The sequence below is a fragment of the Aedes albopictus genome, chromosome 2, assembly GCF_035046485.1.
Source record: "Aedes albopictus strain Foshan chromosome 2, AalbF5, whole genome shotgun sequence".
Lineage (NCBI taxonomy): Eukaryota > Metazoa > Arthropoda > Insecta > Diptera > Culicidae > Aedes > Aedes albopictus.
The window spans coordinates 391,069,339-391,082,323 of record NC_085137.1 but is presented as its reverse complement, the minus strand read 5'-3'; the positions used below and the strand labels follow the sequence as shown (position 1 = coordinate 391,082,323).

General features: G+C 41.8%; 1 protein-coding gene across 7 annotated transcripts in view; it reads right to left on the bottom strand.

Annotated features, from left to right (window-relative positions):
• The window catches only part of LOC109404937 (protein cycle), a 161,339-nt gene that overhangs the window by 434 nt on the left and 147,920 nt on the right, over window positions 1-12,985 (bottom strand). For all 7 annotated transcript variants that reach the window (XM_062853202.1, XM_062853203.1, XM_062853200.1 and 4 more), the window contains one exon: window positions 10-327. In XM_062853202.1, coding sequence (XP_062709186.1) covers window positions 10-327 — 318 coding nt within the window. The remainder of the gene's footprint in view (window positions 1-9; window positions 328-12,985) is intronic.

Genomic DNA, 12,985 nt, shown 5'->3' with positions numbered 1-12,985 from the left:
TATACAAACCGTGATCGGGACTGACGATCTCATTACTCCGAACGTGGTTGTAACCGGGAAGTGTTCCGTTTATTCGTTGTGGCGGAGGTCCAGCGGCTGGGCCACCAGCTGTTCCTGTGCCTGCGGTGGTAGCTGAACCTGTGTTTCCATTGGTTGCACCAGCAGCAGCACCTGGTGCTCCCGAGGAAGATGACGGTGACACACCGGACGAAGATGCTAGTGAGCGCTCAACTGCCGCGATGGCTTCGGTTGACAAATTGTTAGCCTCTTGGATGGCCGGGTTAAAGCTCTGCGCGATGGCCGAGTCCGTCGGGTTGGGACTGCTTTCTGTGAATGCAAAATTGTAATGGATGATTTTTATGAAAATATATATGTAAATAATAACTGAAAGAGATATGAACAATTTTATAGAGAGTTAGATTAGAATATTAAATCAAATTGCTGGATTTGCTTATGTGTGCATCGAAAAAGCAAACATACACGCTATTTGAGACATCCCTTTGCGAATCAGCGTGGAAACGGCATTCGCGACTACGAAGGTTGATGAGCCGGGAAACACTCTTTCTTCCTACGGGGTTTCTTATGGGAGTATGAGTGAAAAAAAAGCAAAAAATCTTCCGTCCTTCACTTTCTCACAGAAAACCGCAAACAAAATCATCACCTTCGTAGTCCCCAATAAAGCAGCAAAACTTAACGAAGATTTACTGGAACCGTGTCTGAAGCGCGACCAAAAGCGAGACAGCTAGCCACCCGAACCCGATGCGAGAACGGTGACGGCAGTTGGTGGCTCGGACGAACGTAGCTCCGATTTGTGCCGAGCCGATGAAAAAGAAGAGAAGCTTGAGCTCGAATGAAAAGAGCGGGTATTCTGGTTACTATTGTGGTAGCGATTAGATGTGATTCTCAACATCATCTTTCGTTACGACAAATTTGTCCAAAGATTTAGGTTTTTTTTTCGTTTCGAGAAAATCAGTTGAAGCGTGAATGATTTAGACACAAACAGGAGTGCCCTACGAAACATAAGTATTAACGTAGAACAGGAAAAAAACACTTTTTGGGTTCCATTTTGATCTCATCACAGACAAACAGACGTACCTCTTAGAGGAAATTCATCAAAAACTTTTGCCCAGTGTCTTTTTCGTGAGCACACTGCCACCTGTTGGTAGAACCGCGCGCGACACTGTTGGCCATGATGGATTTCGATTTGACGTTTGCTAACACGCACACTACTACGCATATCGCCTGTAATTTTCGTTTGCATCGTTCAGCAACGTGTACACTGGAAAACGTTAAAGCGATCGAACACTATCGCCTCTGGTGGAAGGATCGCGTAAATCAAATGAAATTTGAATTGATCGTTAAATGCGTGTGCCAAGCCGTTTTGAAGAGTGTTACGTCTGTTTGTCTGTGATCTCATATTAACAAAATGTGCAATATTTCAGCTCATTCTAGGAAACCGTTCTTTAGCGCCCTTCATTCTAAGTCTTCAAACGATGGTTCAAATAACTCACCTCTTAAGGCGAAACTGAAAGCTGTCTGTAGGGTTGCCCCCTGAATGCGACCCTGACGAAGAGGAATGACAATGCAAGGGGAAAAGAAGAGACATGACGTTTGGGGGGAGATATACAAGTGACGGGAGCGATCGGGTGTGCTTGGCTTCGGCTGGTGTATATTGAAAGTGAAAGAATAAAGAAATTAAAGATTAATCAAAAGTAATCTGTGTGTTTTGTTCTCTACAAATTTGGTGACGAGGATTGCGGTTCGAGGTGAGTGAAAAGAGAAACGAATTATAATAAAAAATCTAGTTTGAAACGGTGACACGATCGGCTGAAAAAAGCCAGCACGGCATGATGGCGATTCTACTGGTAGAAGAGTACGTGGTGAGCTCACAGGGTGGCTCATTGGTGTTAGTGTGCGTACACGGAAAAAACAGATTACCTAAAAAATACGTTAAAAGAACGCAAAAATAAGTAAACCGCTTGATCTTTTTACCTAGCAGTGGGTTGTTTCCTCGCTCTCCCGCTCGCAATGTTGTCAAAAACAAAGCGAGAAGCAGCTACCTATCCGATAATGTCCGTGCGAGAAGCCAAATTTGGGTTTCTTGCCGTTTACTCAAAAGTGGGTTTATTTCAACCCACTAGGGTACTTCGAAAGTCAACGCTAGGTAGAAAGAACTTTGCGATGGGTTGCAATTTTCTGCCGGGAACAAACGGAAAATACCCACTCAGAGCTTTAACGCGGTATAGCCAAATTTGGGTTCTCGCACGGATGAGCCGATATGAGTGAAAAGCACTTATATTTGGGTTGATTTCTGGTTCCGTGTATGCTGAGGGACGGGTTTTGTTTTTCTTGAAAATGGGGATGCTCAATAATATCGGAAATTGATGGATCGATGAATGAATGCGGGAATTTAAAATTAAATGAAAGCGGTTGGCATTAGTTGTACCTGTAAGAGCAGTATATAAACATTTATTGTTGTTTGGTTCGTACCTGCCGCTTGGCAGGAGGTGAGCTGATGTTCACGGGTAACAAAATTGACAAAGCTAAATATGTTTGTACCTACCTAAAAAGGCAGGATGTGAGCGAATGTTCACGGGTATGATTATGCGTATTGAATTGTTTGTACCTGTCGAGCAACGGCAGGAGGTGAACTAACTGTTCACGGGCAAGAGGATGTACCTGTAAACAGGAGGTGAAATCTTATTTCACGGGTTGTACCTGCGGTTTTGCAGCAGGAGGTGAGCGTGGGGCCATGCGAAGTGTGATAAAAGTTATGCTCAAGCTCACGGGAACTTTAATTTAATTAATTTACCATAGAACTTTGGATTCAAGCGAGATATAACATTGTGGGAATTCGTATTATTTTTTACAGATGGAAGACAGCCGTCCAATGCCACCTTTCAGATGTGATGACATCGAAAAGCAAAAGCTGTGTAAAGAATGGAGAATCTGGAAAGGAGCATTGGAGTGCTATTTCGACGCCTATGAAATTACGGACCAACGGAAAAAACGAGCCAAACTTCTGCATTTGGGTGGACCTCAATTGCAGCGAATTTTCCAAAATTTGCCTGATCGTGAAAATTTTCCTTTGGTCGCAATTGAGAAACCATGGTATGATGTTGCAATTAATGCTTTGGACACATTTTTCGAACCATGTCGACAAGATTGTTTGGAGAGACACAAACTTCGACAAATGAAACAAAATGAAGGGGAAAGGTGAGGTCTAATGTTTTTGTTCCTAGGTAAAGTAAAAATAATAATAATAATTTGGCACGATTTAGGTTTGCCGATTTCGTTCTTCGCTTGCGGCAACAAGTTTCCGATTGCGGTTTCGAGAAGTACACTATGGAGGTACGTGATGTGCTTACTGAAATATTTATGATTGATGTCATCGTCGAAGGTTGTTTGTCGCCGGAATTGCGTCGGCGTATCCTTCAGCAGGATCGTTCTCTTGCGGAAGTTGAGGCTTTGGGCATTACTCTCGAAGGCGTTGAACACCAAGTGAAGGATTTTGGTAAAAAGGCTCATGATCCGCCCTTGAGTCATCAGATCATGAAAATCAGTAACAATCCGTCAGTTAAATTCCGTGGTCGTCCGACGGCGTACAGACCGTTGTCAAATCGTTATCGTCAAACAAATATTCAGGCAGGCGTTAGTTGCTTCAACTGTGGGCGGCGTGACCACATTTCTTCGGCAGACAGTTGTCCAGCTAGAGGAAAAGTTTGCCACTCATGCAACCGAGTTGGACATTTCGAGTCTCGTTGCCGATTCCGGAAATCTCAAACCAAATCATCGATTCCTACGAAACAGGTCCGATCAATCGAAAAGGAAACAGATCCGATCGATAAGCCGATGCTGGAGGAAGCGTGCAAGACATACTACACTTTCTACACAGGCAACGATTCAAACGTAATGCAGTGCGAGGTCGGTGGAGTTGGTTTGGATCTTCTCATCGATTCAGGGTCTGATGCGAACTTGATCACGGATACAGCGTGGGAAAACCTGAAACAGCGAAGAGTAACAGTAACTGATTGTGTCAAGGGCAGCAACAGAGTTTTGCGCGGATATGCTAGCGATGATCCGTTGACGATTTTGGGAACATTTGTTGCGGATGTTAAAGTTGGGAAGAAAGTCACTCGAGCGGAGTTTTATGTCATCAAAGATGGACAGCGATGTTTGCTAGGAGACAAAACAGCGAAAGACCTGGGAATATTGAGAATCGGGCTGGACATCCAACAAGTCGAACAATCCGATAAACCGTTTTCCAAAATCCGAGATGTACAAGTACAGATACATATGGACGCTGCAGCGAAACCTGTTTTCCAGCCACTCAGGCGTATCCCTATGCCTTTGGAGAACGCGGTCAATCGCAAATTGGAGCAACTCCTGAACAGGGATATAATTGAGAGGAAGGAAGGCCCGGCATCTTGGGTGTCTCCGTTAGTCGTTGTGGGAAAATCCAACGGTGAGCCTAGGATCTGCCTCGACTTGCGTCGGGTTAACGAGGCCGTGCTCCGCGAGCGTCATCCGATGCCGACAGTTGATGACTATCTGTCCAGACTAGGAGAGGGGAAGTACTGGAGCAAACTTGACATAAAAGAGGCGTTTCTGCAGGTCGAGTTAGCTCCTGAGTCCAGGGACGTCACGACATTTATCACAAACACAGGGCTGTATCGCTTCAAGAGACTCCCGTTTGGACTCGTCACGGCACCGGAAGTGTTCCAAAAGGTCATGGACCAAATATTAACAGGATGTCCAGGAACAATGTGGTATTTGGATGACGTAATTATTGAAGGGGATGATCTTGAGCAGCACGATGCGCGATTGAAAGAGGTAGTTTGAAAACAAACATGTAAGCGATTTGTAAGCTGTGAATAAATACATTTTGAATTTTTCATAATCTAGGTGTTAAAAAGATTCAAAGAACGTGGCATTGAACTTAATTGGGATAAATGTGTTTTCCGCGCAACAGAAATGGATTTTCTGGGACACCGAATAACCGAATCGGGAATTTCTCCATCTCCAACCAAAATTAACTCAATTTTGTCATTCCGTCCACCTGAAAATGAAGCTGAGATACGCAGTTTTCTTGGGCTGGCTAATTATTTGAACAAATTTGTTCCCAATTTGGCCACTCTCGACGCACCGTTAAGAGAATTAACAAAGAAGGGGGTTCAGTTTGTGTGGACTCCGCAACACCAGGAATCTTTCGACAGAATCAAACTGGAAATGTCAAAAGCGCTAGAGCTGGGGTTTTTCAACAAAAACGATCGTACTTCAGTGATGTCAGATGCAAGCCCGCATGGACTCGGGGCAATTCTGATGCAAACCAACAAAGACGGCACTAGCAGAGTGATTTGTTGTGCCTCAAAATCACTAACAGACACTGAAAAAAGATACTGCCAGACGGAGAAGGAAGCGCTTTCCATCGTCTGGAGTGTCGAGAGGTTCCAGACATATTTGTATGGGAAGGAGTTCACAATTTTGACTGATTGTAAGGCACTGGAATATCTTTTTACTCATCGCTCACGACCATGTGCCAGGATTGAACGATGGGTACTTCGACTGCAGGCATTTGACTACAAAGTTGTGCACATTCCTGGTGAAAAAAATCTGGCCGATGTTCTATCCCGATTAGGTACGCTACCACCTGTCCCATTCGACTCCGCTGAAGAACTAATGATAAAACAGATAGCCATGTCTGCCGCTACTTCAGTGGCACTGAAGTGGGAAGATATAGCAGAGAAGTCTCGAACTGATTCCGAAATTCAGCTAATTTTGAAATGTCTTGAAGAGGACAATGTGAATGAGCTTCCGCTCCCATTTCGAGTAGTGGCTAATGAACTTTGTCGGTTCGGTGATATTTTGTTGCGGGTGGACAGGATAGTTGTTCCTGAATTGCTCCGGGAGCAAGTTCTTCATATTGCGCACGAAGGACACATTGGTATAAAAATGATGAAACTACATCTACGCGGCGCAGTGTGGTGGCCAAAAATGGATTCAGCGGTTGAAGCATTCGTGAAAAAATGTCGCGGATGTATACTGGTTGCAGCTCCAGATCCACCAGAGCCCATGGTGCGCAAGGAAATGCCAAGTGGGCCATGGCAGGATATTGCTATAGATTTTCTGGGGCCACTCCCTAATGGCCAGACGTTGCTGGTTGCTGTGGATTATTATAGCCGCTATATAGAGGTTTGTGAGATGAAGCACATAACTGCCAAAGAAACGATCGATCAGCTAGCGACTATTTTTAGTCGGTTTGGTATACCTCTGTCCATTCGAGCAGATAACGGCCCTCAACTGAATTCGTCCTGTGAGGAATTCAAAGGATTTTGTGAAGATTTGGGTATCAAGTTAATCAATACAATCCCATACTGGCCTCAGCAAAATGGGGAAGTGGAGCGTCAGAACCGCTCTATTCTGAAGCGCCTGCGGATTGCACAGGAGCTTGGACACGATTGGAAACAAGTTTTGTCACAATATATCCTGACCGCGCCTGCGGATTGCACAGGAGCTTGGACACGATTGGAAACAAGTTTTGTCACAATATATCCTGACCTATCATGCTACGATACATCCAACCACAGGTCAGTCACCATCAGAATTGATGTTTGGTCGAAGGATCCGCAGTAAACTACCTGAGATACCGCGGATTGATCATACTCGGTCAGAAGTATATGACCACGATCGATTGGAAAAAGCAAAAGGGAAAGAATATACAGATGCGAAACGTAAAGCCCGGTATAGTGAAATCGTGATTGGTGATCGAGTTGTTGCAAAGCGTATGCGTAAGGATAATAAACTCTGCACGGACTACTCGCCAGAGGAGTTTATTGTCGTTCGTAAATCCGGCGGTGATGTCACCATCAAGTCTGCAGAAAATAATAAGGAGTATCGGCGAAATGTGTCACACTTGAAAAGGCTCGAAAGGGCAGACGAAAACCCATCATCAGGCGAGGAATTGCAAACAGCACCGCAAACCGAGGGAGAACAACATGAAGGACGCGTTGGAATTTCGGAAAATGCAGCTGCGTCTTCCGGATACAAGTTGGTGGGCACAAAACGTATTCGTAAGGAACCTGCAAAGTACAAGGATTATCTACCGCATTGAAGAAGACATAAAATATTCTTTGGGGGGGATTGTAGGGTTGCCCCCTGAATGCGACCCTGACGAAGAGGAATGACAATGCAAGGGGAAAAGAAGAGACATGACGTTTGGGGGGAGATATACAAGTGACGGGAGCGATCGGGTGTGCTTGGCTTCGGCTGGTGTATATTGAAAGTGAAAGAATAAAGAAATTAAAGATTAATCAAAAGTAATCTGTGTGTTTTGTTCTCTACACTGTCCTCATATTTTTGGTTTTTGATTTTTCATTAAATAACGAAGCAATATTTTCAAAATCGGTATTCGTACACATGTAGAGTATGGATCAAGGTAACTCCTGATTTTTTTTTTTTTTGGTGGAAAATGTTTTCCATTTTTTCAGAAACCATTTTTTAGTGAAAATTTATTAAAAATGGTTTCCGCAAAAACGAAAAACATTTTCCACCACAAAAAAAAAAAATCAGGAGGTTTCATACAAAAATCTACATTGAGAGGCATTTGTATGAAAACATTTCCAAAATTATTGCGCGCCACCGCGATCGAACAGCAGCTAACGGTTTCTTGGCTGGCTTGCGGTGGGCACCAACCCCATGAAACGGCTGTCATCCACTTACAACTGGATTGAAGCTAAAGATATGGTCACAGACAAACAGACGTAACACTCTTCAAAACGGCTTGGCACACGCATTTAACGATCAATTCAAATTTCATTTGATTTACGCGATCCTTCCACCAGAGGCGATAGTGTTCGATCGCTTTGACGTTTTCCAGTGTACACGTTGCTGAACGATGCAAACGAAAATTACAGGCGATATGCGTAGTAGTGTGCGTGTTAGCAAACGTCAAATCGAAATCCATCATGGCCAACAGTGTCGCGCGCGGTTCTACCAACAGGTGGCAGTGTGCTCACGAAAAAGACACTGGGCAAAAGTTTTTGATGAATTTCCTCTAAGAGGTACGTCTGTTTGTCTGTGATATGGTGCTGGACGTGGTGCTGATTTGAATCGGCGGTTGCATAAGGCTGAAAACACAGTGATTTTTTCTGTTGGAGCAGGTGCGACATTCAAATTTAATTGACTTAAGTGTTGTTTTAAATGGGCTAAATATGTTTTCATACTTGTGCATCTTGTAAATTTAACAAAGAATACTAAACCCATTGAACAATATTTGGAAATGATTGTTTTTCGATCACGAATTTATCTTCGTACGACAAAGTTCGCTTCCGCACGTAGCAGATTGGCCAGCAGACTGAAATTTTGTAAACAAACCCGTGGCGCCCCACCAAAGGCGGCGGCTTCAAGAACTAACGCTTTCTTCAGGGGGTTTGTGGGCACCCGTGCGGATGATGCAACGAAACAAAGCAGCAGATTTGCCTCACTGACGTTGATCCGGTAAAATAGTTGGACACAAATTGATTTCAGAAAAAATATGTAATTGATTTCATGTTGGTTGATGCACGTGCAGTACACGGATGATTTAGTAATGGAAATAATGCATCTAGACAAATAAACAATGGTTACTCAAATATAGTGTTTCAGACAGTGAATCAAAATTCAACCATCGCGCAACAATAATGACAATGTCGCAACCTGTATTTGTTGCGACAATCCACCCAATGCAACATAAGATTGTTCCAACTTGAAAATATTGTCGCGCTTATCTTTTATTAGAGTCCTGCGGCGGTCGTACGCTCGCAAGGCATACTGCCGCATGACAGTCGCAAGGCAAAACAAAAGAAAAAGTGATCCCGCCAAAATCAAAAGCACGTGGGTTTCGCGAAGTAACAGATGTTTTTGAATGTATTTGTGACGAACGGCAAGAGTAGCTCAGTGGAATGAGTGTTCTTGCTGTCAAACCCCATATAGTGGAATTATATACTTTTAAATCTTGTGACGCTGTTATGATTAGTGACTGTCGCGCTAATATCAGAAGCCAGAGGCAGATAATCGCCATATTCTGATTTTTCTTGAGAGGCATAATAATAGGATAAACATCGTACACCAAGAGTTTAGAGATTTTTCAACCTTGCATTGCGATTTTCGAACGGTAACTTCGAGTAGGTAAACACTGCAACTCTGCTGAAGATCCATCATCAAACAGTTTCGACTTTATGTTTGTAATAATTGATTATTCACGAATTGAAAAGTATGCAACAAAATCAGCTTCCGTTTTGTCTGCAACAAAAATTTTCGAGATCATGTCATTATCTGTTACCAGTAGGGATAAAGAGTAATCGTCACGCCTTCTTTGAAAAGTTAGTATTTTTAGGGGAAAATAAGACAAAATGGGTACTTCCAGTCAACGACACAGATCAAGGTGTGCCCCAAAGCATGCGCCGGTTGATTCTACATCAGGTAAAAATTGGTTGGTTAGCCGCAATCAGTTTAAGCTATTTTTAATCCAGGAAAACTGTATTTATAGGGGAAAATGGGTCAAAATGGGCACTTCCAGTCAATGACACGGATCGAGGTGTGCCTCATGAAATGTTCCTGCCAATTCTACATCAAGAAAAATATGGTAGGTATGCAGCAATCAGTTGAAACTAATTTTTAATTCAGAAAAAAACAGTATTTTTAGGGGAAAATGAGGCAAAATGGGCACTTCCAGTCAATGACATATATCGAGGTGCACCGCAAAGTATGTGCCGATTAATTCTACATCAGGTAAAAATTGGTTGGTTGGCCGCAATCAGTTGAAACATTTTTTTTCATTCAGAAAAATAGTATCTTAGAGGAAAATGAGGCAAAATGGGCACTTTCATTCAATGACACAAATTAAGGTGTGTCCCATAGAATGCACCTGTAAATTCTACATCAAGAAAAAAATGGTTGGTTAGCCGCAATCAGTTGAAACTATTTTTTTAATCCAGAATAACAGTATTTTTAGGGGAAAATGAGGCAAAATGGGCACTTCCAGTCAAAGATACAGATCGAGGTATGCTCCATAGAATGCACCTGTCAATTCTACATCAATAAAAAATTGGTTGGTTAGCCGCAATCAGTTGAAACCATTATTTATTTCAGAAAAACAGTGTTGTTTAGCGGAAAATGGGGCAAAATGGACACTTACACTCAATTCCGGTGAATGAAACTATCACCAATCGATTCCTTGGCATTTTTCTATTCGAAAAAGATGGGCTTCAAAGATTGCAATCAGCCGCAATAATTAGGTGCCTTTTTGGGTCGGTTTTTTTCCACTGTGCAATGGTTTTTAGGGCGAGATCATAAGTTACACGAGTTATGATGATAAGTTCAGCTGAGGATCATTTTGGGGAATATAAATAGGATTGAAGAAATCTCGCAGCGGTAAACGCGCGGTTAACCAATATTTAGAACATTTAGAAGGACCATGCTGAAGGTACTGGATTCGATTTCCGAACGGTCCAGGATCTTTTCAATGGAAAGTTCCTTGACTGCCTTGGTCATATAGTACCTTCGTGCCGATTCTATAACATTTACCCGAAAACCATTTACCCGAATGCGACATATATGTACCCGAATGCCTAATACCCGAATGCGACATTTACCCGAATGCAACATTTATCCGAATGCGACATTTACCCGAAACGACAATTACCCGAAACCTATATTGATCTATCTCGCATTTACAAATCTGATCCTTCATTCACTTAGTTTATTTAGTGTATTGAATATTGTAATAGAGAAGCACCGGTTGCTCCCTATTGCGCCTTAGAGTTTTGATGGAGGTAGATACCGCTTTTTCAGATTGCTCCTTGGTTTCAATTTTCAAGATTTTCACCAGAGGATTGTCAGAAGACAAACACAGACTGTTCTTTTGAGTTTAAGGCCCCTTAGCGTGTCATCTCAAATGTTGTTCTTCTTATTTGATTCTTATTCCAAACAATCATCAAGCGCGATAGTAGTTGTGTAGCCTTTCTAAACTAATTCCATAAACAAACAAACAAAAATAGCACCTCTTTGTCTCGGTACCTCCAATGTAAACATTTCGACAATATGAATCATTTGAAAGCAACTCAAGCAGTAAACTACTCTACTCCAATGAATAACTAGGAAACATATCCAAATGTCACGAAAGATGTTAGATTTTATATGTAACAAGCTAGAAATGATCGAATTATTTTGATACGTTTTCCCACTGTTTATGTTTGCTGCAACAGCAGTGCTGGCGGACCGCTTGGTGAAGATTTCGTAAATTATAATGCTTTGCTTATTTCACTAACAATTGTGGTAAAAAAGTAAAAAATAATCACCCCACAAATTATTTTTGATTTTATGACGCATAGCCTATGGGTTTGACTTGACTTTTTCAATGATTTCGATCAATTTTATTGATGCTTTGGCCAGCAGGATCGACATCACTGCATGCAATGATCGATGATTGTGCGCGCCAAAAGACATCACCGCGCTGCCGCCGTCGTCGTTGGTACTGCGGTGGGTGGTAAACACCACCAACCACATTTTGAGTGCGGTCGAAACAAATCGTTAAAAAATTCAACTTTCGAGTGAAATAATGCTTTAGTATCGTGATTACTTGGAGAGAGGCTTGTATTTGAAGTAGTGTGAATACATTTTTATGCCAAATATCTTGCATGTAATTGATTATTTTATAGAATAAGATAAGCGTCGATTTTTTGCAAATATGTATTGGTGCAATGTTGTGTAAAGTTGATTTCGGTCAATGATTTTGAAGAAGCCATTTTGCAATGACACGCTAAGGGGCCTTAACTGCAATATAGTTTGCGTTCAAGTTGTAAACATTCTCTCCAGAGACATACCCTTCATAAAAATGCAGACTGTTCTTTCGAGGTCGGCGGTTAAAATAATCATTGGCGATAAGCTGCTTATATTTCTATCAGAGATATACCCTTCTTTGAAGCATGAGCTGTTCTTTATATCGAAAAATAATTTGTATTTCAAAGAATGGTAAATCTCGGTTAAATCCTTCACGCCAATAACTAACTGAACGACTACCGTGTTCGAAAAAAGGTGGAATATTTGAAAAGAATGTTGCAGCTCGAATGCTCCAATGTAGGCCATTCGGCAGATGGCATTTAGGTTGAAGGTCATTAGGCCGAATGGACATTGGTTCGAATGGTCATAATGCCGAATTATAAGTAATTGAACCAAACGAAATTTAGGCCACAGGTCAAAAAGTTGGATAATCATTATGCCAAGTAGACCTAAGACCGAAAAAATATTTGACTAAAAAAATCTCAGAGTAAAAGTTAACAGTTAACAGTTAACGGCTATTAACTCTATAACAGTACAACTCGAAAGAATATCCCATTTTCAAAAGAAAGAAAAATATCTGCTGGAATAGTAAGTAGTTTGTCCGCCAAAAAGCTCTGGAACAGTACAAATTGAAAGAATTGCTTATTTTCGAAAGACGGAAAAATCACTGATGGGAGAGCAAGAAGTTTGGTAGCCAAAAACTTTGCAACAGTACATCTCATAAGAATAACATAATTTCAAAAGAAGGAAAATTCACTGATAGAGCTCGGAGAGTTTGTAGTTTGGCCGACAATTAGGTAATGCAAATATAAGCAATACTCTAAACATCCTATCTCAAATTTCTATTTAGCCTAATGTCTATCCGGCCTAATAATCTTGTGCCTAACGGCCAATGGCCGAATGGTTCTACACCGTTTGTTAAACGGATCACAATGGTATCAAGTAATTCTAGTATATTTCGGGTAAGTGTCGCATTCGGGTAAATGACGTTCGGGTAAATGTCATTCGGCTATTTGTCTTTCGGGTAAATGTTATAGAATCTTCGTGCCTGTGACGCGATATATGAATGCAAAAATGGTCATCGTCAGTGAAAACTCTAGAACTGTGGAAGTGCTCATATAGAACACTAATCTAAGAAGCCGGCTTTGTCCCAATGGGTATTTTGGAA